The sequence below is a fragment of the Simochromis diagramma genome, unplaced genomic scaffold (genome assembly GCF_900408965.1).
Source record: "Simochromis diagramma unplaced genomic scaffold, fSimDia1.1 OVJJ01000293.1, whole genome shotgun sequence".
NCBI classification, from domain to species: Eukaryota; Metazoa; Chordata; class Actinopteri; order Cichliformes; family Cichlidae; genus Simochromis; species Simochromis diagramma.
The window spans coordinates 13,884,934-13,910,987 of record NW_024386801.1 but is presented as its reverse complement, the minus strand read 5'-3'; the positions used below and the strand labels follow the sequence as shown (position 1 = coordinate 13,910,987).

The window sequence follows — 26,054 nt, the reverse complement described above, 5'->3', positions numbered from 1 at the left end:
TCCAAATAACACAAGAACAACAATACCTGTCACTGATGCATAGGTACCTGTATTGTTGAAGACTGGGGAGAGTCCTGTTAGCCACTGGCACTTAAATCTTCAGAAGATGAAAGGCATTCAGTCAAATGTCTAAATCTCAGTCATTACTTTAAAAAAAAGTTTGTATAATTTAAAAAAAAAAAAAAAAATGTATGATGTATTGTGTGACTTGTATTTATGCGCCAGAGAGATGGACTTGTCAACCATCTTTCTGTAATGCCTATTTCCATATACATGTGTTTAAAATAAATAAAATAAAATAAAAGCACTGGCATGATCAAGCTTCTGTTGGTGTAGCTGCTCTGTGTGAATTTAACAAGCAGGTATAATCGAAGGTGTGGCCTGTACAGCTGGAGTCAGTGATGAGATTGGAGTTCAGCAGGAGAAGCTCTGAAATGTTTTGGCTTGGCTTAAAATCTCTTAAATGAGGTGAGACTGTGCGAAGAAGTCTGGTGAGGAACTTTGTCGCATGGAGTCACACAAACCACCTGCAACTCAACACCTCAAAGACTAAGGAACTGGTTGTGGACTTCGGGAGGTCCAGAGAAGGTCCACTGCCGGTTCAGATAGAGGGGGAGGAGGTGGTCAACAAGTACAAGTACCTCGGGCTGTGGGTGGACAATAAACTGGACTGGTCATGCAACACAGAGCACCTGTATAAAAAAGCCCAAAGCCGACTGTACTTCCTCAGGAGGCTGAGGTCTTTTAACATCTGCAGGAAGCTCCTGAGGATGTTTTACCAGTCAGTGGTTGCTGGAGTACTTTTCTATGCTGTGGTGTGCTGGGGGAGCAGCACAGCAAAGAAGGACTCATCCAGGCTGGAGAAACTGATCAGGAAGGCTGGCTCTGTGGTCGGCATGAAGCTGGACACTCTGGTGACAGTGGCAGAGAAAAGGACACTAAAACATTATGGACATTATGAACAATGCTGGGCATCCTCTGCACACGGCCATTAACAACCAGAAGAGTCTGTTCAGTGACAGGTTGCTTCTCCCCAAGACAAGAACTAACAGACTTAAAAACTCCTTTGTCCCACACGCCATCAGACTGTTTAACTCCTCTCTGGAGGGGACACAGGAGGACAAAGGAGGGGGGGACAACTAAGCTGTAGTGCCTCTTCACCTCACTGTGCAATACCTTTTGTGCAATACTTTTGTTAATAGTCAACGGTGCAATAGACCTCAATACTTGAAATGTGCAATTCACTTGTATTTTTATTTTTTATTCCTATTTATTCTATTTATCCCCTTCATATATATTATTTATATATGTCTCTGTATTTATATGTGTGTGTGTGTGTATGTATATGTTACTCTGTAACTTCTGTCGGTGCTGTGCTTTTGGAAAGTGAATTTCCCAGAGGAACCCACCCGAGGGATTAATAAAGTTTTATCTTATCTTATCTTATCTTATCTTAAGCTTCACGCTAAAATTGTTCCTGCATTTTATCGTCAATGCTGGAAGTAGTCTGAATGTGATTATCAGAGGAAATCCTTCACACCAATACAAGAAATGGTGAAATTTCATACTTACTGCACAGCTGTACAAGTTGACCGGTTTTAAAGATGATAGCTGTGAAGATGTTGTTCATCTGTTTAATATAATGGATTTAAATGGCACTCACTTTGTTTCATGAATGAAAATAATATCACAGAAAAATTCAGCAGCAACATTTCTTTCCAGTAATTATGACCCATTATGACATTTTATCTGTGAGCTATTTAACGTGGTAAATATAGTATCTAAATTCAGCCTTTACCAAACAATAGAAACTTGCAGCTAACTAACATGTAAATTCGGCTAAGGGGCCAGTGACTTATGAATCCTGTCACTTTCATTTTTCAGCCTCTTACCAGGTGCTTCACTCTGCACAGCATTACAGTTTGTAGGTGTTGGGAAAAAGTGGCTTCTATGAAACTGTGGAAAGATGTTGGTACTGAGGTTTTCAATTTGTTTTTCTTGGTTTTTTTGGGTTGTTTTTTTTTTTTAGCACTTTGAGTATCAGAGTATCAGTTTTTCATCAGTCCACTTATTTACTGCAGGTGGTGCTGGAGCTCATCCCAGGCGGGTGGGGGGCGTACACCCTGAACAGGCCACCAGTCTGTTGCAGGGTTAACACAGAGAGACGGATAACCACACAGTCTCACATTCACACACCTGCAGCCAATTTGCAGTCACCTGTTAACCTAATGAGCTTGTCCTTGAGATGTGTGAGGAAGCTAGAGTGCCTGGAGAAAGTTCACTGTGCTGACCAGAGTCACTCTGGAGACAAGTGTCGTTTAGTCCAGTTATATTTAGGAGGAGGAGACATTTCTGCAGCTGAGAGACTTCCACTAACTGGTTGGTTTGCATAAAATAAATCTAATTTTTAAATGGCTTTGCAACCCAGACAGAAAAATGCAGTTGATTTATTGATTTAGTGAAATAACTATTTAAAATCTCTTTTTACCAGTGGCCTTTCAGTGTAGATTGCAAAAACTAAACCACTGTAGCACTAAGTATGTGTTTTACCCAAAGTTTAACAGATGCTTCTCTTTTCTTTGCAGCCTGAGCATGTTGAAGCTCCTGCATATCACTGGTTTGTGGCTTCACTTCCTCCTTCCCTCTGTGCTCTGTGACAACTTGCTTTGCTTCTACAGCCCCATGCTGGAGAAAGACAAGACACCCGAGTTTGTCGTGACAGAGTGCCCTCCCAGTAAGGTGTGCTTTAAGGCAGATGGCCGCTACGGCAACCACAGCGTCTTGTCAGCCAGGGGTTGCATGGCAAAAAAAGACTGCAGCCAGAAGCAAAAAGTCCACTTCAAGGGGACAACCTACACCGTGAGCTACAGCTGCTGTGATCAGCCGTACTGTAACTCGTGCCTGAACATCACACTGGAACCCCTCTGTCTCACTTTAGCACTTGTAACAGTGTGGGTGATGGTCGGTGATGGTTTGTGAATACAGACATTTTGATGAACATGCTCAGAGGACTTGCTGCAGCCTGAGCCTGGAGTAAGGCTGAAGGTCTGCAGTGATATGTGGTGAACACCCAGTCTGAAGACACTGAGGTGTGCACTCCAGTGAAAGAGAGAATTTTATCATAAATGTCTTATTAAATTTGGCTACATATCCAAGATGTACACCACCTCTTGCCCATCGTCATCATCCAGGTTCCAGCCCACTACAACCCCGGTTGGATCAATGGCTTATTTTCTTTAAACAGGGGCTTTGTTTTTATAGTTCTTTGAATAAATAAGTAGTTGAATAAATTATCAAATTTGATGCCTTTTGAATGTTTTCCCACACTCTTCTGTCACATACAAAGTCACACAGATATGGGGCAAGGATGGTTATGTTCTGTGTTTTTCTTATTGTCATAATTTTACAGAAAATCAAAACAATTAACTGATTCCTGCTCTCACGTGTCAGTTTCCAGGGATTTCTTTATCCCATTGAGTTCTATCACTGAATTAAGTAAACATTTAGGAGCCGCTCACTGGCTTGCATCTTTCTTTACTACTGATATGTACACAATAGATAATTTAGATTCAGCCATACATGGCTTTAAATCTTTGTTGGGATCTGAGAGTGAGAGCCACAAATGGGCAAAGGAGAGAAAGTCTAAAGCAAACAAAGTCCAGGCTTATTTTGCAGGAATGAAAGAGAGCAGCTGAAGCAATGTGTACAGTATGAGGTTTGGACAGTTCTTTATTTCCCTTTTATAAGGCTGCTGGGTCTCCCCATAGTGGATATACATATATATACAGGAGATTGCTATACTGAAGTTACACTGAGGGCAGAGGGTCCATATTACACAGACTTCAAAAAACAACACTAATAGAGCCTCACCTCCAGGTATCAGAAATCAGCAGAGAGAGGATGGGGTGGGGGGGAAACAGCACAAGAGAAGAGGGAAGTGAAGGGAGAGGGGAGATGATGCAGTCCGAGAGCCTGACTCGACTGCCTAATAACTTAACACTAGAAAAAACATACAGATTTCACGCACAGTGCATCTTAAATAGGTCACGTGAAGAACCATTTACCATAAATATCTGTATTTTTCGGGAACCAACATATATAAAAAATGATTAAAAAAACAAAAAAAACACAATTGCTGTTCAGTCTTTATTTTTCTTTTTTTTTCTCTCCATATTTTCTCCTTTCCGTCGTCTGCAAATCGTTCTTTTGCTTCTTCTTCGTGTGGAGCCGGGGCTTTTCTCGCCCCGCCCCGATGTGGATAAACGAGGAAAAGGAAACAGAACCCAGCACAAACCGACCCTCCCCACCCCCCCCCCTTAAAAGCATATGAATTAGTATAAAACGAACGAACAAATGAACAGAACACCACAGTCAACTCATCACAAAAAAGAACCCACAGACACACAGAACAGCAAGAACACAGTACTTTTTTTTTCCTTTTTCTTTTCTTTTTTTCTTTTTTTTCTTTTCTTCTTAGGGCTTGATCACCATCACTCCTCCTAATGGTCAGCATCATCATTGCAGTCGTTCTTTCTGGGTGTACTTGTTGGCAGCGGTGGAGCGGTCCTCCCACCCGGTGGCTCAGTGGAACTGGGAGGCTGCTCTCCAATCGGCTGGTCAGTTCAGCAGTGATATATTATCTCTCAATTTCACAGTGCGGCAGGAAAAGAAGGGAGAAGGTGAAGAAGGGGTAGAGGGAGGGGGCTGGGACCCAGAGGGAAGGGTAGAGCAGGTGGGAATGGGAATCGGAGGAACCACAGCAACAATTACAAAACAACTAGAAATCCCGACCATCCCATGGGAACAAGTAAACAAAACAGCCTCTTCACTCCTTCCTTCTGAGTTTCAATCCCGCCGACCCATGGGTTTGGGAAGGCCTTGATTGGCTGGAGCGTAAACTGATTGGATGTTCCGTGTTTGTGGCAGAGGGGTCGGTAAAGATGGGCGAGGGAACTCTAAGGCTGACTGGAATCCACTGGATGGGTCTCAACAGGATGAGAATAAGGATGGTGTGTGGCAGGTCGATGTGTGGTTGGCACGTCAGAGGATGAAATCCCTACTCGCTGGGTTCAAGCACGGCGCTGCAGTGCCCGCCTCTTGCGGCTGTAGTAGTGACGCATGCCGGTCTGTCTGGCAAAGTTCATCATGTAGTTCTGTTTACGTGTGCTGCAGGGATACAAAGACAGTAAAAAAAAAAAAAAAACAGAGGGAGGGGAAGAGGAGGGGGTGTGAACGTTAGCGACAGAGTAAAGAGCTGCTGCAAAAATCACACATTCCCATGCACGCACTTGAAACCATGCACTCACACGCACAAATGGCCGAATGCAGCTTCCGCACTCTCTCACATCCGGAGTCATGCTGGCTATTTTTTTTTTTAAGTCACGTTTCAACCACAACCTCAAACACTCAACGCTTGCATGGATCCCACAGCTCAGAGAATGGGTGGCGCTACTCGATTTCATTACACTCTGCACAAATGAGAGGCAGCTAGATGGTGAATATGGCACTACAATTAGCTACATGTATCCATCAACTAGACCAAATGTAACACGACAAGACAGAAGACACAGGAGTCTACAGACACACTAAAACATACTAGGGAGAAACTCTGACACTGAGTGTTTGAGGTCAGAGGAAACAAAATAATAAGAATTTAAAAAAATAATTAAAAAAAAAAAAGCCATAAAGTGCAGGGTGGTGAGTGGGAACGGGTGGTTTTAAATCTAAGTAACAGAGAAAAGCTGCAGTAGATCATTCTTGCTTAGCCTGTTCATTGCCTCTTCCATCCAGCAGGGCGGTGCCAGTGAGCCAGGAGTGCAGCCAGGGCAGGCAGGGGGGGCCTCTGCGAAGCAGGGGGGAAGGGAGGGGGGCAGGAAGGATAGGGCGAGGTAGGTAGATGGCGCCAGTGGGTGTGATGGTTGATGCTGTACAGGCGAATGGTAGCGATGTGTGTGTTTGAGAGCACGTGTGCATGCTGGTGTGTTTCTGACTTGTGGTCAGAAACCAGAAAGAAGTGAGGAGGAAGCTCCTGGCTCAGAGTTACATGTCGTCGTCCTCGGACAGACGGACAGAAAACCATGAGTGAAAAAAAAAGGATGGAGGGCTATCGCAACAGTCGATCCGTTAAAGCCATGCAAGGACGGAGGAGCCTAATGAAACTCTGGTCAACTGTGAGTTCATTTGAGGATGAGGATGTGAGATGCCCTGCACTGCGACTGATGCTGATGTATGAATGGAAGAAAAGATACATCGTCATTCACTGCTGAGGCTTGTGTGATGATAAATAAACTACAGCAAACAGTAATCTTTTTCAGGTCTGCTTGTGAATCAGCAGCCATGTCAAAAAACACTACAGCAGCCTGTAGTTGAGGTGGCAGCAAGAACAAAACAGACAGATACAAGTATAGTGATGGATTACATCACACATATACACACAAACACACTACCATTGACATCTGTGCATGTAAATTGTTACATTTAAATGCTGCAGTGATTGCATATTCAAATCATAGCCGCTTTATTTGCAACCTTTGTGACCTTGTGTCGAACCATTTATAAAAAAATAAAAAATGCATGTCAGCAGAAAATTTACCAGCACTGTTCAGGATTTGTTTATCCCTCCATCCACTGAATTTTCATGGATATTGGTGTACTTCCTGTGTTAAGAGCTGTCTTTTAAAAACTGTGTGTTGGATCATTTTATCAGTGAGCCTCCAGCTGAACACTGTGAGCAGCTGACCTGCCCTTTGACCTGCCTGTGGGGGCTTACGTGTTGGAGAAGGCATGGAGATGACCATGGTGGTGATGGTGAGGGCTGCGGTGTGTATGTGAAATCAAGGGTGTCTGCGGTGTAATAGGGAGAACAAAAGGAGCTGGGAGGAGGATGAGGGAGGGGGCTGCATTCAGGAAGAGGCGGAGAACTTACCTGACACTACAGCCATGCCAGAGGGAGCAGAATACAGAAGAGAGCAGAGGTTAGAGCGCGAGAGGGGAGGGGCAGTAGGAAGGGACTGCTGTCTCGTAGAAAGGTCTGGGAGGGTATGAGCCCCAGCCTGGGGAGGCGAGGGGCCCAAAGTGGGGAGAAGGGAGGAAGAGAGGAAGGCAGAAAGATAGTCAGAGGTTCAAGGAAGAAACAAGAAAGAGTGGGAAAGACAGAGAGAGTGAGGAAGGAAACAAAAAACATGAAAGAAAATGGAGAACAAAAGAGTAGGCAGAACAAGCGAGGAAACAGTAGAAAGATGTAAGATGGAGATATAACCAAAGGCAGAGGTAAAGAAAGAGAGCAAGATACACAGCAGTAATCCATCCATTGTATGCCAAAAATGTAAGACAAACAGGGAAAGAAAGGGGAAATACGGGAAGAAAGGAAAAGAGGAGGAGGAAGATGCGGAAGTACGGTAGGAATATAAATGTGGCACAAGCAAAAGGAGCGAGCATGACCGCATGATCGAAGGCATCGGTGAGGTGAGGGGAGCAAGGAGGCAGGGAGGAAAAGCGTGTGAAGCAAAAGAAAAAGATTGAGCAGGAGGATTGAGAGGAGAATGTGCAAAGGAGTGGTGAACAGAGAGAAATAAACAACAGAGCAAAATATGAGGATCGCGGTCACTCCTTTCAGCAGACACTGTTGAAACCAAGCGAGTGCAAAGGAGGGAGTGGGACAGGTCGCGGCCATGTAGACCAGGGACAGCTCAGGTTAGGCATAAATGTGTGTGTCTGTATGAGTCATTATTTGCGTTTGTGTGCAACTTTCCATAATCTGGAAACCACATGGCTGTTGTATGTACCATCTGAAATGCTTTGGTTACACATCTGAATGACCAATCAGCACCTGCATGTGAGGGAATTTAAGCAATTTCCCAGAACAACATGCAGAGAATGTATTGAACATGCTTAACAATGTGCTATAGACCATGTTCATGATATCTTCAGTGCCCTGCAGAATCTCCACTTCTCCATAAAAAAAAAAAAAGCCTGTCATTAGATTTAAACGCTGGAATCGACTTCCGCTTTGATAAAACAGACTCATCCAGGTTATGAGCTACAATGTAACACACGTAGAAAATGGGAATGAAAGACAGAGAAAAACAATCAGTGAAAAGGTTCAGTATCCACAAGTTCAGTGAAATCAAATTTAAGAACAGCGCATTACCTAAAAGAAAGAAATACAGTAATGTCGTTTTTAGATGAAATGGATGTGACACCTAAAAACAAAGAAGACTGGTCAGACTGTGAGTTCACAGCGGAACAAAAAGACACTTTTTAATAGATGTGAAGTGGCCATCACACTTTCCTTTGTTTTACACGGAAGACCACATGTGAATTATTTCAGTTGCATTTTTTTATAGACTGCCATTCACAACAAGAATCATCTCAGAACCACAGACCGTGTTAAAGACGGATGTAGCTGCACTGAAAGTAGTTTGCAGAGTCCTGCTCATTTTAAAGCCTTGAGCTGAGCATTGTGTTCCTAGCCCACAAGGTAGCAGCTTGCCAACTTCAAGCTAGCCATGCAATGATGCAAACCCCATCGTATTTTCTAGCGTCCCTTAGGTCAGACCATAATTTACAAACAAGCATCATATATTAAAGAAGACTAGTGATAAAAACACAAACACAGAGAGCAGCTGTACTGGTGAACTCACTGGCAACCTAGCTAGTACTGGGTTGGATCCTCTTTGGACTTCAGAACTGCCTTAATTCTACATAGCATAGATTTAACAATGGGTCTATACTGACATGACAACATCACACATTTGCTGCACATTTACCAGCTGCATATCCATGATGCAAATCTTCCATTCCATGTGGTGACTGTGGAGGCCATGTAAGTACAGTTTGAGATGATGTGAGCTCTGTGACATAGCATGCTATACTGGTGGAAGCAGCGATTAGAAGATTGGTCCACTCTGGTCATAAAGGGATGGTCGTGATCAGCCAAATACTCAGGTAGGCTGTGGAATTTAAATAATGCTTAATTGATACCAGGAGGCACAAAATGCCAAGAAAATATCTCCCACACCATGACAGCACCGCCATCATATAAGGCAGGATGTATCCATACATTCGTGTTGTCTAAGTGAAATTCTATCCTACCTCTCCTATGTTCCTGCGGTGACAGCAAGGATGCATCTTGGAAACCCAGATACACACACATATATGTACATGCATGACCACAAACCCATTACAAAGAGTAATTCCTGATGGGAATTACAAAAAAAAATGATCAGTAGGCTCAGATCAGTAGGCTACATCCATCATTTATATACAGTCTGTGTTTAGGACCTCACAGAGCATCTCAACAGTGATGCAACAAGGGACAGATAACTTAACTGCAAAATGGCGATAGTAACGGTAAATCAAGGGTGGATATGTAAACATGTGATTTCCATTTAATAAGAGATTTAGTGAAAAAATAAATGACACACGGTGTATGTGTTGTAACTGCTTCTTGACAACTCAGTGGAAAAAAAAAAATTATTGATAACCTGTTTGCGTGGAAGATGCATGGATTCTACAAAACACTGAAAATATGATGACTTAACAGCAGGCGTTGATCTGCTGAACACAGAACAGCCATCCACAGACATTACCCATCACCGCAAAGCATGCTGCTGTAAGTTTTGTGCCCTGATTGCCTGACACCAGAAGCTGCGATTAGCATATACAAGAAAGTGATTTCTCATGAGTTTAGTTGTGGGTGGCAATCAGTGCACACCTGTGTGCTAACTTGATCACTGTGCGAGGGTGGAGTGCAGAGGGAACCATTTGTACAGTTGAGTCTGAGTCAAAGGTAGCGTCGGGGGCAGATCAGGGCTCTGTGGGGGGCCAGTTTGGGTGGGGGTAGGAAAGAGCCAGATGCCAGCTGGGAATTGGGTACTCACAGAACTACTTCCACATGGTCCAACGCCCACTGGTCGTGTCCTGCACCATCGTGTCTTGGCTGCCACCATCGCAGCATCACCCCTTTAACCCTCGCCTCACTGGAGAGATCATGGAAACGATTGAAGTGTCAGTGAGGGGCAACACGTTTGTCAGGGTTTATATCAGTGTTACACCAGCCTAATGGCATTTATCACGCAGGTAACTGTTTATTAAACACACTGTACTTACTACCTTACAGAGTTTTTTCAACTATTCATTTGTTATAAATAGAGTTAAAAATTCCCAGATGATTTAAAAGCCACTTCCCAGAAACGTTTACTTTTTAGAGCATAGTAGTTATTAAGAATTACTCAACATGAATGTTGTATGACTTACTAGCTGCTGCGGAGGGTTATTAAAACTAAGAAAATCATTACACTTTATTAATGATGAAATAAAAAGCACACTGTATTAGTTAAACATTTAAAAGGCCAAATACAAAAAATCCTATAAAAATCAGGCATTAATGAAGGATAGCTCCATTTAAACTGAGCATATAACAATGTGTTTCTGGATTTGTGTGCATCACTTACAGAGGAATGTTGTAGGAAACTCTCTGAGCCTTTATGAAGTCTTTGGGCTGGTGCTGGGCGATTACATGCCAGCTGACTCCATTATTGATGCTGTATTGTAGCAGCACGGCCCGGTCAACTGTGTCAGCTTGATCTAAAGCTATGTTACAGCTTTCCGTCTGTGCCACGCTGCCGATCTGCAGCACAAACATGATCTTACTGTAAAGGAAGAGAAGAAAGGAATAAAAAAAGATTAGAAAAAAGACATTTCCAAGATTGACAGAACAGAGTATTCTGTGGAAAAACAATTTTTTGGGCTTCTGACTGAAGCAAATTGGCCTGTATCTGTATGTAGTGAGTTTATTTATGTTTTGGTAGTACCTGTACCTAGCTCTAGTGAGGTCCAGCGGTTTAGTAACTGCCTGCCTCATCTTACAGCCATTAAAGTAGAGTGAGTCTCCGTGGGCGTGCGGTGACAGCTGCCCACATCCACTGCCCACTCCACCACCCTGGATCAGCTGCCAGCTCTCCTGAGACACGCTGCCTGATTCAAAGTTGTCCTTGATGGAGCTGGGCAGGTCGCTGCTGGAGAGGGAGCAATCGTCACCTGTTGGAGTGAGCGGAAGCAGAGGGGAAGAGACAAATATTTAGTCCCTTTGACCTTTTTCTACATCATATTACACACGGAGCCTTTTTCTGCTTAACAATTCAACTGATTACAAAAAAAGCTGTGTGTCTCTAATATACTGAACATACCATGGTGCCCCTCATCACAAATGCAGACTACTCCACTAGTACAGTAGCCGTGGCCACTGCAGAGCCCCGGGCAGGCCTCACCGATGTAAACATGGTCCACTGCCCAGCTCTGCCGCTCTCCTGTTCCATCCTTTTGAATCCAGCGGAACTGGGTAGCCCTGGAAATATATGATAAATCACAAAAGCCTCTTACTACTGCAACGTAAAGAGCTGTTGATATGTATCACTTTAAAAAAAGAGTGTGTACCCTGAGGAGACATGATCTGGTAGCTGGACAGTGACCCTGGTCCACGTTGAGCTGTTGACTGGACTATAGATTGTGGATTCGTGGAATTGGAAAGGGGAACAGCCCACGTTGTTAACTGATGAAGGGAGGCACTCTGACTGCACCAGCTGCCATGAGTCAGACCTAAGAAGGGAAACAGTCGATGTACAGTAGATAATAGGAGTGAGGGGAATAATAAATTCATACAGCATGGTGTTGCAATATTTTGTGTGGCAATATTGGATTAATACAGGGCCCCCAAAAATATAGTTTTTCTTATTTAATAAATTAAAAATAAAACAAATACTGAGATAATGTTAGCAAAGCAAACTTACATTGAATCAACTCTACTGAAAAAACCATCCAACACTAGACACGCTTAGCTACACAAAGGTGTCCCCTGATGTAAAAGCATGCTAAACAGCTCAGTCGTGCAAGTAAAAATAGGACAGAATTGTTGCTGTCTGAGGATTGTATTGAATTTTTTGACATCCTGCAACTGATTGCAATTTTATTGGTGACTAAATGATGGCACAGAGCTTGAGGGTGCTGCACATTTCCCACTTTTGATTGCAGAAGTTAGAAGTTGCCTGAAAGGTGGCAACCTTTCTGCAGACAGTCACAGTTAGACTTGGACTGACTGCAGTCACTCTCAGAGAGATGGTCCAAGGTCTACAAATAATTGGTGTCTAATTTATGAATGCAGACATGTTGACGTCAGCTTGAATGAGTTTTTGTCAATGAGCACAACTCGAAGGGGACTGAACTCATCCGATTTCTGTCTGATCGTATCAAAACAAGCAGCAAAGGGAAAGGGAAAAAAAAGAAGCAACCCTATCATTTTGCTAACTCGGCAGATAGCAAAATGATAGAAATCAGAATAAAATTGTATTGTGAGTGAAGTATTATGATAATATTGTATGGTGGGGTGTCTGCGGAGTCCCAACCCTACTAGATACCAGAGCTACCAGGAAATGGGACACATTTAATTACTAGCATCAGGCTGTGATATTCTTACCTTGCATCCTTCCTGTACTGCAACAGGACAGAATGATGGTCTTCACAGGTGTCTGCCTCACAACCAACAACAATCTACAACAGCAAGAGGTATAAGACACCAACTAAGACTTAAAAGACGTAAGATAAAAGACCGACATTACAGTAGTATTCTTTCAGTTCTGTACCTTGAACTGTAAGATATATCCAGGCTGCACAATGAGCTCTCGAGTGGCCAGGATGTTGTGTGTCTTATCTTGGTTCTTGTTGGGCCAGTACAGGTGAAAAGAGGGATTTCCACAGAAGCCTGCCGTACGTACGGCATTAGGGTAAAAGCTCCAGCTTTCCTCGTGGGAAACACCCTCTAGCGAAGGGCAAAGAAACAGGTGGTTTCCATCATATTTACTCATTGGTCATGCCATATTAGCACCTAATCGCGTAAAATCATACAAACTCACCGTCATCAAACGTGTCAAGCAGGGTGGATGGGTTGATGTCCGACCCTCCCACTAATATGTTGTCTATGGCCCACTGAGCTCTTTCCAGGCTCGGGGTGGCGAGGCCAGAGGAAATGGTAAAAGGCTGCCACCAGCGCAGGCGAGTAGCATTAGTTAGGGCTCCTTCTGGCAGCACAATGTAGTCTCTTCTCACCGACACATACTTCAGATAGTCCATCTCGTGCAGCAGCGTCCAGGACACACCTGAAGAAGAATTAAAGGCAGAATGAGCCATTTAAAGACCAAAAACAGATAAAAGAGGAACAAAAAAAAGGAAAAAACACACAGTGACTCCACCTCCATCAGTAGAGTAATCCAGCAGCACTCCCTCTTTACGACAAGTTGGACGGTGGCACATGGTCATGTTATCTTCACTTCCAATCCTCGCCCAGTATTCCACAAACCTGCAAAAAATAAACACGGATTTAAAAATAAAACTGCTCTTCTTGTAACTTAAAGCTGTCATTGAAAGAAGTTAAATACTGACTTGGCTCCCCGTAGATCCAGATCAACAGTGACAGCCTGTCTGGCATCAGCCCCACCGAAATACAGGGCTGTCCCCTCTACCAACACACCACAGTCCGTACAGGGCTTACCACCCTCCAGCACCTGCCACTGAGGACCTGTTGCCCCTTCCCAGTCAAAACGCTCCTTTAGAGTAGCCTACAAGGTAAACACACACAAATGCACGTGTATTTAAATCACGACCTGCTTCTTTTTTTCTAGTTCTGTGTTTCCCGGGAGGAAAAAAAACATGTATCAAAGCTACCTTAAGAGCAGTGCTAGCGTAGCAGTTTGGTCCAGTGAATCCTGGATCACAGAGACAGCGCTGATCCAGACAGTCTCCGTGCCCCCCGCAGTGACCGTCACACGCTGGCCCGATGTAAAAGTTCTCCACACCCCACTGAATGTCTGAGTGCTGCTGGTAAAAGCGGAACCGCACCGCACTTAAGAAAAAGACAAGATAGACTCGTTGAGTAACATGCATACAATTTTCAGCAACAGTAATGTAACTTATTCATAACTGTATGTGATGGTGCTGCAGTTAAACATGAAGCAGCTCCGGTGGCATTGTTGACGTGAAATGACTTACGTGTCAGCCAGACTTTCAGGCAGAGGATAGACTACCCTCTTCCAGCCATTAGTGGGGAAGAAGACTGACGGCTGGGAGACCTGACCACCACAGCGGGGGTCAGCAGGCAGGCACTGAGGGACCAGGTACTTCCAGGTCACTCCAAAATCTACTGAATACTGAATGTGAACTTGCCGATCTGCGTGACGCTCTGGCAAACTGCAGCCAACAGCGATCTGAATGAAAACACAGACATTAACAAACAGTGATTCAAAAGGTGTAGAGCAAAAAACAAATAAATGTTTTGACTGGTTACTTTAGAATCAGTGGTTACCTTGAACTGCATTACCCAGCCCTTATCTGGAACAATATCATGAGTGACAGCATACACCTCTCTACCGTCGGCATTTCCGCACACCATGACCCCGTCAGGAGAGCCACAGAAGCGCTGCACCGAGCAGTCCTCTGAGAACAACCAGTGATTGCTCACTGAAAACAAAGAACGTTAAGAGAAGAAAACATAAGTTGCTTCTGAGAAGAAAAAAATTAAAAACGCAGTGATTGATTGAACAATACCTATTGGCGTTTCTTCCTGCTCGCTCAGCTGACCTATCCTTCCTAAAGTCCCATCAGCAGGAGCCCTCTCATGGTTAGGCAAGGCCACCCCTCCAAATGTATCAGAGATCTGTGCCCGTGGGTCAGAGCCAGCGATGAGGACGTTATCTAGAGCCCAATCGCTGTGGTCTGCTCCATCATGCTGAGGCTGCCACCAGCGCACACGTACTCCTTCCTGACGGGCAGCAGGGGGCAGCAGCACATTCACAAACCTGAACAGATGATAAGATAAAGACATTCACACCTATCCCGGTTCTCTCCAGCTGTGTGCAAGCAGGTATGTCCATGGGGGGCAGGTAAAAAAACCAAAAAACAACACATACCCAGGTTTGGTGTACAGATCATAAAAGATTTCCGTCAGCAGATGCCAGTTGATGCCACCATTCAAACTGTACTCCAACAGGACGCCCTGGTTGCGGTTACTCGGCGGGACCATGCAGCCGTACATGAAATAGAACTGGATGAACTCGGCGTTGGTCAGGTTCAGGTCCACTGTTACCAGCTGACGGCTGCAGCTCTGTGCACACAAAAAGAAATTTGAGCCATTTGGATATTTGGAATCATGTTTCTAAACGGATGATGTTTTTAAATAAATATCCAAAAATCAGCATGCAATCAATCACGATCTGTTGTTTAATTACAGAACATAACAAAAGCAATATGACGAGGTGTAAATAACGATCATAAATCCTAATGTTAGATGTAAACAGCTGTTCCCATGATTTTTCTCTGGCCGTGTCGCCAGATTAACATCAGCCTTCCAATAAATATTCACTTACAAGACTGCTCTAAATGTCTATGGAAAACTTCAGCTGCTCATAAAGGCTGACAGATAGTTACTTTGTGGTTTGTTTTTCAATCATCTGTTTGCTGCACTGCATCTGCAAAGTCTGCCACAATCTTTGTCATGTTTTAGATTTTTATTTTACTCCACTGTGTGTCTAATTCTTCCTTTTTCCATTGTTTGTGTCTGACTCGGTCCACCAGTCCTTTCTTACCCTTCTCAACCTGTATCAATTTAGTCTATTTGTCTTCTTCGGTCTCTGTCAGTTGTCATCTCATCTCCTCCTGTCAGTCCCTGTATTATCCCTTCTTTTTATTCTGATGGTTCCCTGTTTCTCCTTTGTTTTTGATGCTTTGTTGGATTTTTTTGCCACCTCTATGCACTGTTTTTCTTAACCTTTAAAATCTGTTCAGATAAAGTTCAGATGAAAATATGACCCAGTGGAGAAAAAGACAATCAGAGAATTACCAAAACAGAGAAAATGTGCAGAAAGAGACATGTCTGTCTAAGATTAACAATTTCAGTCTGCACAAATGAGAACATTTACTTGTGTTCACCCATGTGTGCATTGCCCCCTGTAGTATAGCTGCTTTCAGCTCACTTATTCATGAGGGGTCACCACAGTGGGTAGCTCTGCATATTATATGTTTCCTAACACAATCCCCAAAGGATCTGTATCTCCTCCTGGATTTGAAGCCTTCACTTGTTTGGTGAATGTGTGTGAACCCACAACACCTGTGGAGCCACTTAAAATTTGTCATCAGGTAAAAAAAAGAAAAAGAAAAAAAAAGAAGCTATTGCAGGTGATGATTTACAGCTAAGGGTTACAGACATTCCTTGCTTGTGTCAGGTCATACTGTGTAATGGTTTTTATATCATAAAATGAGGAAAGCGGAGACTCGAACAACAAAGGTGCTTTGTAGACTTACCCCACTGAAGTGCAGAGCAGCTCCAGAAGCCACAGCTCCACACACAGTGCTGAGTTTCCCACCAGTGAGTACGTGCCAGTGACTGAGCGAGGGAGCTCGACTGAAACTGTCCTTCAGCTGGGAGGGCAGAGGGACCACGGGCTCATCGCAGTATTCTCCACCCCACTCTGGGTCACATCTGCAGACACAGATCAGCAGATACTAATACAAGCTAGCCTTCAAAGTATAGTGAACCCGATGAGCTAAACATCGCAACAAAAACACCTTCTATACAATTATGAGTAAATAAAAGCAGCCCAAATATTATTCTATATACCAATTCTGCTTTTAGACAGAATACCTTCTGCTGCTGGCACTTACACGCAGGAGCTTTGTTGGCAGCGCCCATGTCCAGAGCACATATCTGGGCAGCCATCTCCGATGTAGAGGTTGTCCAGAGCCCAGGTCTGCTGCTTGTCAAAGGGAGCCTGCTGGTACCATCGGAACCTTGTGGCTGGAGACCTAACAACATAAATTAAAGTTGGAGATACACATAATTTAAAACAGAATAAAAGCTAGTTCAAGCAGACAACTCAGGGTATACCAAACACATACTGTAACGCATCTCACTGTCCTGTACTGTAATATACCAAAAACAACTTCCTAATTTGGCAGTCTATTTAACCTGCACATTTTCTCTTCTCTCCTTCTGTCATGTCAGTGCTGCTGCTCTATTGTTCCCTGCTGCTTTAACTGCATCCACTCATGGAGGCGATGTTTGATTATCAAACCCCAATTACTCTGCATATTATGCCTGTTGGGAGTGATGAGTTGGCACATATAGATGCTAAACTGGAACTATCTTTTTCACCTGTTATTTCAAATGCGACTCATCTGAATTAGATCGTACTGTAACTGTTACAGTACAGCCACTTCTTTTCCCCCTCAAACACAAGAGAATGTTGTAGATTTATGATGATACATTTGTTCCTGTTTCTGAATAAAAGAACCGGCCTGCGCTGACCTGGCATATGACGGGATAGGCAGGGTGACACGACCCCACTTGTTATAGATATCAGAAACCAGAAGTCGCTGCAGAGTGTACGAAGAGCAGTCGGGGCTTGTGGGCAGGCAGTCTCTGACCACAGGCTGCCAGGTCAAACCCAGATCCAGGGAATATTCTAACTCTACAGCTGCAGAGAAACCAAAGAGGTTAATTTCTTTACTCCACTTATTTTCTTTTAATACTGTACCAATAATGGCTTTATTAATAGTACTTACAGTAGCAGGAGTTTGTGACTGAGCAGGAGGCAGAAAAGTCAAACTGGATAAATGCATCTTGACCCAGACTGATGTCAGTGGTGACGGCATAGCGTGTGTTGGACTTCTCAATAAAAGCAAAAGCGGGTCCGTCTGAGCCACAAACAGGCATTCGGGTCCCTCCTGGGTGGAGGAGCCATGAACGTCCATCGATTGAGGAGAAATCATCTTCTAGTGGTCCCCAGCCACTGGCACTGCCACCTACCACCACCTATGGATTAAAAAAAGCAAATGTTTGCATGGTCAATGCAAACAAGGAAGGAATAAAAAGTAAATGAAAATGTTTAAGATAGTTTAGATAGATAATAATCTTTTTTCAAACCAGTATTTAATTATAAATGATTGAAACACTTGATGAATGGCTGTTTGGATGATTATCAATGTACCTGATCAATGACCCACGGGCTGTAAAAGTGTCCATTTTCAGAAGGTTGCCACCACCGGAGGCGAGTGGACGTGGTGCGGGCACGCAGTGGGATCTCCAGGGCAACCAGACGAGCCTGATTACTGCTGTTGCTGAAGAGGAATTCCTGCAGGAGTCCCCAGGTCAGACCTCCATCCACAGAGAACTGCAGCAGGACCGGCTGAGAACGGGGGTCCGGTGGTGCTTTACCACAACCGAGGCGTAGGAAGAACTGAACAAACCTGAAGAGCCCAACAATCAACGTATGAGATTCAGCTAGATTCAAAGAATGCAGGAAAGGGCGATTCATTTTCCTAAGGACTTACATGATGAACTGGGATTGTTTTGGAGGGCTGCACCAATAACCTTATAAGGACATAAAATTAATAATGAGAAAAACTGAGTTCAGCCTGTTGGTGGGGCCCTCCACAACAGTCCCAGTTCATCATGTAAGTCCTTAGAAAAATTAATCACCCACTCATCAAAAAATGGCTTAGATCAGTTATTTGGGAAAAAAACATAAATGTTTATTGCATTCATTCTTTGGTCCAGATGTAGGTATACCTTGCATTTGACAGGTCCATGTCATTGGTGACCAACATGCGTAGGCCATCCTCACTGAAGAACAGGTGGTTCCCACTTGACATGATGCCACACTTCCTGGATGGTTTTCCACCGCTCAGGAGTCTGAAGTGCTCAGCGGCTCCCCCTACAAAAGAGGAAGTGGAAAGTGTGTAGAATTTACAAACATACAAAACTTTTTTGCAAACAACATGAATGCATGAAACATAATTAACATAACAAGAGTAAAAAAAGTGGAAAAATAATGCTTTAAAATGTTTAAAATTTTCACTACAGTGAATGAAATAACCCCAAAAATGCTCACATGCTATTTCACATGGAGACAGAAGGTGATTTCAAGCAGCCATAAAAGTATAAACTTCTGATGACTTGGATCCATAATTAGAATCCAAATTTAAATGTAAGATTTAATATGCTTCTATATGTTGTTGTACCTTCAAAGTCCTCTTTAAGGAAGTCAGGATTGGGGGTGTCAGGCACAGAGCAGTCAGGTCCAGAGTAGCCAGGGTCACATACACAGTGACTACCACCCACACAGGCTCCATGACCATTACACATGTCCTGACACTGTGGGCCAATGTAGATGTTGTCTAGGGCCCATGTTGGAGGAGAAGAACCAGTTGAGAAGAAACCTTGATACCAGCGGAACCTCACTGACCTATGAAATAAAAAAGAAAACTAAGGATTAATGAGGCAGAGAGACAGACACAAACAGACTGCATGCTGCAAGAAACTCATTAAGGAACAGTATACGTATAGTCAAATTGTTATGTATTTAAACCGTTATAGTCCTTACCCACAGAGGCGGAGTTTGCCAAACTGAATTACCTCCCTTTTCCAGCCCTGAGTAGTGCCAGGGAAATAGATACTGGCAGGGTGAAGCTCTGTGGAGCAAAGCGAGGACGGTTGTGGTCCGCCTGCACACAGTGGAACCAAGAGGTGCCACGTGGCACCAAAGTCCCGTGAGAACTCAAGACGCACGGGGTAAGCAGAGGAGCTTTCAGCTGTGCAGCCCACATTAATCTGGCGAGACACATACAAACAACATGAGTGAAGATGACAAGCCAGGATTTATTTGTTTTTACTGTAAGATTTACGACCGTTGCTTTGATCAAGAAGTCAGTGTACCTCAAACTGGATGATGGTGTTCTCATTTACATCAATATCTCTGGTGGTAATAGAGTGCTCTCCAAGCTCACTGGAGACAAACACCATAGCAGACTCATCCTCCTCCCTGCATCAATCACATTTAAGGGTAAAATTATATTTTGCATGTTTCATCATCGATGAAAGCACAGATGACGCAAAAACCCAAACACAGTCACGAATGACAGTGTCACTGTCAACAAGTTCTTACAGGCCAGTCTTCTGGTAGGGGCAGTAGAGACCAGTGTTTCCCCCTGGAGAGAACAGCCAGTTGGACTCATTGGGGCCTTCCTCAAAACTGTCTATCACCACTGGGGGGTTGTGCAACGAGCTGCCATCAATGATGAGATCATCTATCACCCACACCTCCTCCTTCTTGCCTAAAGGGGATAATATTGTGGAGATTAAACACTCAATCTGGAAATTTGACCTTCCAAGTGGGAAAGCAAATGTGAGAACAATAGTTGTAATAAAAGTGAATATGGATGAGCGACATCTAAGCATGAAAGTGCTGGTTTCATACTCACCGCTGTTGTAGGGTTGCCAGAGTCTGAACCGAGTGGCGTTGGTCTGAGCGCTGGCTGGCAGTGGCAGGTGAAGGAAGAGAGTGTCAGTTGAAGCTGGGAAGTAAAACTCATCTAAAAGCAGCCAGCTGATTCCTCCATTCACAGAGTACTGCAGCAGCACTGAGTGTGAGCGCTCTGGCACACCTAGAGAGACCCAAAAGGATGTACTGTTATACTCATATGACTTTAATTTGTTGTTTACAAAAATGTAGCTATAAAAGTGAGTTTTGCAGTACCTTTAGTGATGAATTTGAAGGAAAACTGGATATAGAGAGTACTCGTGCAGTCAAGATCCCGGGACACAATCATTCGCAGACCATCCTGCAAACAAACAAGTTTGTTGTTGGTCAGTTCTAATGTCAGTGATCTGAAGAGTTCAAGCTGTATCTGTTTGATTCAGCTGGCTCTTCTCTGCATGGTGTTTAGGATGCCTACCCCTTTGAAAATAAGAGCAGTGCCAGACTTAAGAGGCTCTCCGCTCAGAGTTCCCCTCTCGGCTCCATAAACTTCAGGCCAGGTTTCCTGTTGCAAGTTCTCATTAAAGTCCTCTCTTAGCACAGATGGCAGTGGGGCCAAAGGCACACAGTGCGCCCCTCCATAACCCTTGTCACACCTGTGTGAGCACAGGAGAAAACAGAAAGTTAAGAAGGATTTACATCTATGTAAAAAGAGCGACTTTAAATGAATGAACTGTGTAGAAAAGCAAGCTTTTACATACACACAGTGCCCGTTGTCACAAAGACCATGTCCAGAGCACATCCAGGGGCAGCCAGGAGCAAGTAGCACATTATCTAGAGCCCATCCTTCTGCTCCGGGGGTAAAATGGGTCTGAATCCAGCGGAAGCGAGTTCTAGGAGAACTGAGATCCAAGAGTTTGTAGCTCAGAAGAGTAGCTTAAGAAAAATACAGCAATTCTCTCTACTGTGTTTTAGAACATAAAAACACATACTTAGCTGCACTAGGCAGGTAGACGGTGATCCTCCTCCAGTGTTTGTACTGCGTTGATGTATAGATGGAACTCTGAGTATATCCAGCACAGCCGATGGCTGGGGGCACACACTCTGGTGTGATGAGAGACCAGTGGCGACCACAGTCTGTGGAGTACTCCAGTCGCACACCGTGGGAAAAGGAGGTCGACTTACTGCAGCCCATGCTCAGCTCAAACTGCAGGAATGAAGAGCCTGTGACCTCAAAGTCCCAGCTTTCTGCATATCTGGGTTTCTCTGTAAGCATAGTATAAGAACAACGTTACATGTATCCAGTTCCTTATACTAATTTTTTTCAGTGTCTGTAAATGTCAAAATGTTGTGAATTATATTTGGTTATCATATTGTATAAAGATTACTTATGTAAAACTTCCAATAGGTAAATGTTGAAATGTGGCCATGTTTTGAGAAAAGAGCTTGACAATCAGTGTTTCATGTGTTCGCACAGGCGCACGGGAGCTTTATGTTTATAGATGCGTTGCCAAATTGCTCTTGCTGTGGCCGTGTAATGAATGGCCCAGTTGTAATGTACTATTTGTAAATCCGCTACGTGTAAATCCGCTCACAGCATGGTGCAAGCATAAATAATAGGCAGGATGTTCAATCAGGTTTGCTCTCATTAATAATGCAGGACCCATGGCGCCACAGTAAATGGGTGATTCAATTTCAGTCTGTTGTGTATAAAATATGCTGTGATGTCCCTGCACTGCTACTTGTGTGGCTTGTTTGAGGCACTTGTGAGTAGGAATGTTCAGTAAGTCCGCGATATATTGGATGAGCTTAATCATAATCACAATGTGTACTATATGCGTTCCAGTTGTTTAATATTTCAACGTCTTTCCATTTCTTCTTGTGCAACTGAGTAGTGCAGCTCTTTTGCTTTGCATTCACGCACTTCGAAATATTCGCACTACAAACACAGCAGCTTCAAAGCGTTTGTAGCGTTTTACTCAGGGAGCTCTTGACAAAGTTGGTGTAGCAGCTGCTTAAGTCTCCTTTTAACATGCATACAGTTTCTTACACAGTCTTCCAATTAAAACAACAACTCTGCAATCATAAGAGTGTTTCTCCAACTAAATGTGTGTATGTGCTTAGGACTGGCACTATGATTGAGTGACTCACTGTCAATGGCCTCAGAGTTGAAGGTAAGAGCCGTGTCCAAAGACAAACAGTCCACGGTCACCTCCCCACCCTGAATGCGGTACCAGTTGTGCCTCAGAGGGGTTGTGCCGTCGAACTTGTCGTGAAAACCTGTCCTAGAGCTGTCGTTCATACCAATCAGAACATCATCCAGAGCCCACTGGGCAGAGTGTTTCCCTACAACAAAGGGGACAAAAAATGAAAATGAAAAAGAAATCAACCAATCAAATTTCTTTTCTAATAATATGGCAGTTTTGTGCTGTGTTTTCCTGAGTCAGCACACTAACCTTGCTGTGGTTGCCACCACCGGAACACTGTATAGGAGGTCTTTGCTGGAGGTGGCAGCTCAATGGTCACTACCTGGGGCTCCAAGAAGGAACTAAAATCCAGTTCCCTCAGGAACTGCCACTGGACTCCATTGTTGGTGGAAAACTGGACAATGACACCTAAAGCACACAAGAAAGTGAATGGATCCTTTTAAATGAATGAAACACAAAATAATGTAATGGCAGCCCTGAGGATAACAGACAAACTGTTTAGGAGGCTGGCAGTGTTGGATCTGACACAGCAGAAATGAACAAACTGAACCTTTGGCAATGCTGCAGGCTAAAAATGCACAGTGTGCTGGCTGATGGACAGAACAGATAGCACAGATCAGATCTGTAGCTGCACAGCTCTGGTTGGATCACAAGGCTGATCAAAGACTGAGCAAGAAGGAACAGATGGAGACAGGCCGGTGGTAAAGTGATCAGAGCAGATGTGGAGTTGCTCTCTCTACAGACCGCACTGTTAAGGACAAGCCACGTGGATCCAGCAGAGGGCCTCAACACAACACATGAAGCACTGACATATGGCTTCTGTGGATTGAAAATTACCTTCATTGCGGGAGCGAGGCCTGGTGCAAGTGGGTCCTAAACTCTTGCTGCCAATTCGGATGTAGAATTGAACCAACCTGTATGCAAAGATTAACAAAAGTGAATTTCATATTCCAACATTTTTACACATTAAACTGTCTTGAGTGTTTAGCCCCTTCTTTTTCCAACCATCGGTCCTGAAAGATGAGAATTATTTTCTAATTTTACAGCTAAAATTAGAAAATTAGTCCAGGCGGCCTGTTTGATTCTTGGGTGATAAAGGGTTAAAGGGCGATCGTGGTTCAAAGAGTTGGCAGTTCGTCTTGTAACCGGAAGGTTGCCGGTTCGAGCCCTGGCTCGGACAGTCTCGGTTGTTGTGTCCTTGGGCAAGACACTTCACCTACCGCCTACTGGTGATGGCCAGAAGGGCCGATGGCACGATATGGCAGCCTCGCTTCTGTCAGTCTGCCCCAGGGCAGCTGTGGCTACAACTGTAGCTTGCCTCCACCAGTGTGTGAATGTGAGAGTGAATGAATAGTGGAATTGTAAAGCGCTTTGAGGGCCCCAAAAAGCGCTATATAAATGCAATCCATTATTATTATTAAAGGGATTTGTAGTTTTCCTCTCACCGTGTGTTGGTGGTGTCTAGAGGAACTGTACGTGCTTCTCTCCTTCCAGGACTGTTAAAGTAAAGGGCCTTGCCCTCACCAATGATGCCACAGCCTCCTCCGATGTGTCCCCCACTGAGACTCTGCCAAAGTGGGCTCAGTTTCCCCTCAAAGCCCTCAGTGAGCTCTGTGGGACTAGCCACAGACGGGACACAACTATCCTGCTCCACTGTGAAAAATATGAAGACAATAAAGTTTAAATAAACAAAAAATGGCCCCGAAATTTCTTTGTCTTTCCTTTCTTTTAATTTCCTTTCTATATTCTACCTTACCTGTGTATCCCATATCACAGAAGCAGACTCCAGAGATGCAATCACCATGTCCTCCACAGTGGTTTGGACAGGGCTCAGAGATGTAGACCCCATCCAGAGCAAAGGGTGGAGCATCTCTGTACACACTACTCTCCTGGAACCACCGGAACCTCGTTTTACTAGAAAATTAGGCAGGTGAAGCCATTTTAATTGGAGTTTTCAATATTCTCAAATATTTTCAGTCTAAAAATATGTTAAAACAAACCCCCCCAAAGAAAAAACACCCCAGTAGTACAGCTTTACATCTCATATTACATGCCTGTTACCATAGTTACCTGGCTGCAACATTACGTGGTATAACCACAGTGACCCTGGTCCACTGTTCATAATCTCCAGTGTTGTAGACAGCTGGTTCTCTCAGCTCACGACCGCTGCCCTCACAGACCCCAGCCCCCGGGGTGCCTGGGTAACAGCCCTCTCTCACCAGGGCCCAGGTGCGACCAGCATCATGGGAGTACTGCAGCAGCACTGGTGCAGAAGCACTGAACTCTGATTCACAGCCGATGTTCAGCTGGCATGGATGGAGTAGAGGGGAAAAATTGCACATCTTAGGAAATCTCACATTTGCTTTAAGTTGGTTTAACATTCCTACAGTGGGTACTTCTCTACAAGCCACTTTGCAACCCACCACTGTGTCCTGAAATGTCTTTCTTAATGTCATCCAACTTTTACATTTTAATTTCTGCAGTTTCCACCTACTTTAAACTGGAGGGTGTAGCCAGGGCGCAGAGCCAGGTCCCTGGTGACAGCCACCCTGTCCCCATCAGAGCGCCCGAACACCATAGCAGAGGGAGTTGGGGCACAGAAGCTGTTGTTGTTTTCTCTCTCCATGCCTTCATTACCTAGCATCAGCCAGACACTCATCTGGTTCAGGGGGTAGTCGAATGCTGGTTTCTCGTAGAAGTTCTTCAGAAACAGAAGATACCAGATTTATTTTTTCTGTTTTGTGCTAATATTTTTTTTGAAGGAAAAAGGATTTATAAAAAGATAAATGGAAGTCTTTTTTATTTTGATTTTTAAGAGTTCATAACTGTTCTATGTCAGCATGGCTGACATGTTCTAGTACATATTAAGAATAAGCCATAGCTGCTATACAAGTTCACAGCACAAATTACAAGTTACTAGAATAACTCCTTAAGATGATTCCTGACCTGCGGCAGAGTAGGATTAGCCATGGGGATGATGTGTTTCTCCCTCTCTGACAAAATTATGACATCATCGATTGCCCACTGGTCATAGCCTTCCCCCGAGTGAAGAGGCTGCCACCAACGAAACCTTGTGGAGGGGGTTTTAGAGGTCAAGGGAAGCTCATAATGCACAAAGCTGCAAAAGAGGGGAGACAGGTTACACATGTTTCTTTTCCAATAAGACATCCACCAAACACTTCCTGAGCTCTGTCCTCCTTTCTTCCTCTGCAGGTTTCTCACCGAGGCTTGGTGAAGTCAGTAAAGTACATCTCAGCAATGAGGCCCCAGCTGATGCCTCCATCATTGCTGTACTGCAGGAGAACTCCTTCCTCCCTGCTGTCTGCCTGGTTACACTCCGCCCAGTCTCCACCCACCCGCAGGTAGAACTGGACAAACTCTGCCCATTCAGTGTCCAGGTCCCAGCTCACAAGCTGCCTAAGCCCAGCCTGAAAGGAACATCCAAATAAATGAATACATATTAAGTGTGGGAAGATCAGCTAGAAACACACTTTACAGTCTGACATAATTTTAAAACAAGGGTGGGTACTCCTGGGTACTCCAGCTT

General features: G+C 44.1%; 2 protein-coding genes across 5 annotated transcripts in view; one reads left to right on the top strand and one right to left on the bottom strand.

Annotated features, from left to right (window-relative positions):
* The first annotated feature begins 2,592 nt into the window (after positions 1–2,592).
* bncr (bouncer) lies at positions 2,593–2,979 on the top strand. The gene has a single exon (XM_040026884.1). It carries the CDS (start codon positions 2,593–2,595, stop codon positions 2,977–2,979), a length of 387 nt encoding a protein of 128 aa, XP_039882818.1.
* Positions 2,980–3,704: 725 nt separating this feature from the next.
* reln (reelin) overlaps positions 3,705–26,054 on the bottom strand; it is a 97,390-nt gene continuing 75,040 nt past the window's right edge. The window contains exons 25-65 of one of the 4 annotated variants that reach the window (XM_040026012.1): positions 25,730–25,935; positions 25,454–25,625; positions 25,002–25,208; positions 24,578–24,813; positions 24,264–24,421; positions 23,953–24,160; positions 23,345–23,421; positions 22,757–22,915; positions 22,452–22,646; positions 21,293–21,566; positions 21,062–21,202; positions 20,779–20,956; positions 20,580–20,664; positions 20,305–20,487; positions 19,989–20,157; positions 19,760–19,865; positions 19,428–19,654; positions 19,066–19,289; positions 18,614–18,758; positions 18,033–18,291; positions 17,608–17,857; positions 17,351–17,519; positions 16,708–16,848; positions 16,348–16,525; positions 14,958–15,151; positions 14,596–14,846; positions 14,354–14,508; positions 14,041–14,255; positions 13,717–13,894; positions 13,435–13,610; positions 13,245–13,351; positions 12,909–13,151; positions 12,639–12,814; positions 12,473–12,546; positions 11,437–11,598; positions 11,190–11,347; positions 10,815–11,040; positions 10,455–10,652; positions 9,882–9,980; positions 6,926–6,931; positions 3,705–5,166 (exon numbers count right to left, since the gene is read on the bottom strand). In XM_040026012.1, coding sequence (XP_039881946.1) covers positions 5,070–5,166; positions 6,926–6,931; positions 9,882–9,980; positions 10,455–10,652; positions 10,815–11,040; positions 11,190–11,347; positions 11,437–11,598; positions 12,473–12,546; positions 12,639–12,814; positions 12,909–13,151; positions 13,245–13,351; positions 13,435–13,610; positions 13,717–13,894; positions 14,041–14,255; positions 14,354–14,508; positions 14,596–14,846; positions 14,958–15,151; positions 16,348–16,525; positions 16,708–16,848; positions 17,351–17,519; positions 17,608–17,857; positions 18,033–18,291; positions 18,614–18,758; positions 19,066–19,289; positions 19,428–19,654; positions 19,760–19,865; positions 19,989–20,157; positions 20,305–20,487; positions 20,580–20,664; positions 20,779–20,956; positions 21,062–21,202; positions 21,293–21,566; positions 22,452–22,646; positions 22,757–22,915; positions 23,345–23,421; positions 23,953–24,160; positions 24,264–24,421; positions 24,578–24,813; positions 25,002–25,208; positions 25,454–25,625; positions 25,730–25,935 — 7,062 coding nt within the window. In that variant the 3' untranslated portion in view covers positions 3,705–5,069. The remainder of the gene's footprint in view (positions 5,167–6,925; positions 6,932–9,881; positions 9,981–10,454; positions 10,653–10,814; positions 11,041–11,189; positions 11,348–11,436; positions 11,599–12,472; positions 12,547–12,638; positions 12,815–12,908; positions 13,152–13,244; positions 13,352–13,434; positions 13,611–13,716; positions 13,895–14,040; positions 14,256–14,353; positions 14,509–14,595; positions 14,847–14,957; positions 15,152–16,347; positions 16,526–16,707; positions 16,849–17,350; positions 17,520–17,607; positions 17,858–18,032; positions 18,292–18,613; positions 18,759–19,065; positions 19,290–19,427; positions 19,655–19,759; positions 19,866–19,988; positions 20,158–20,304; positions 20,488–20,579; positions 20,665–20,778; positions 20,957–21,061; positions 21,203–21,292; positions 21,567–22,451; positions 22,647–22,756; positions 22,916–23,344; positions 23,422–23,952; positions 24,161–24,263; positions 24,422–24,577; positions 24,814–25,001; positions 25,209–25,453; positions 25,626–25,729; positions 25,936–26,054) is intronic. The other 3 variants (XM_040026013.1, XM_040026015.1, XM_040026016.1) reach the window with 3 other exon arrangements.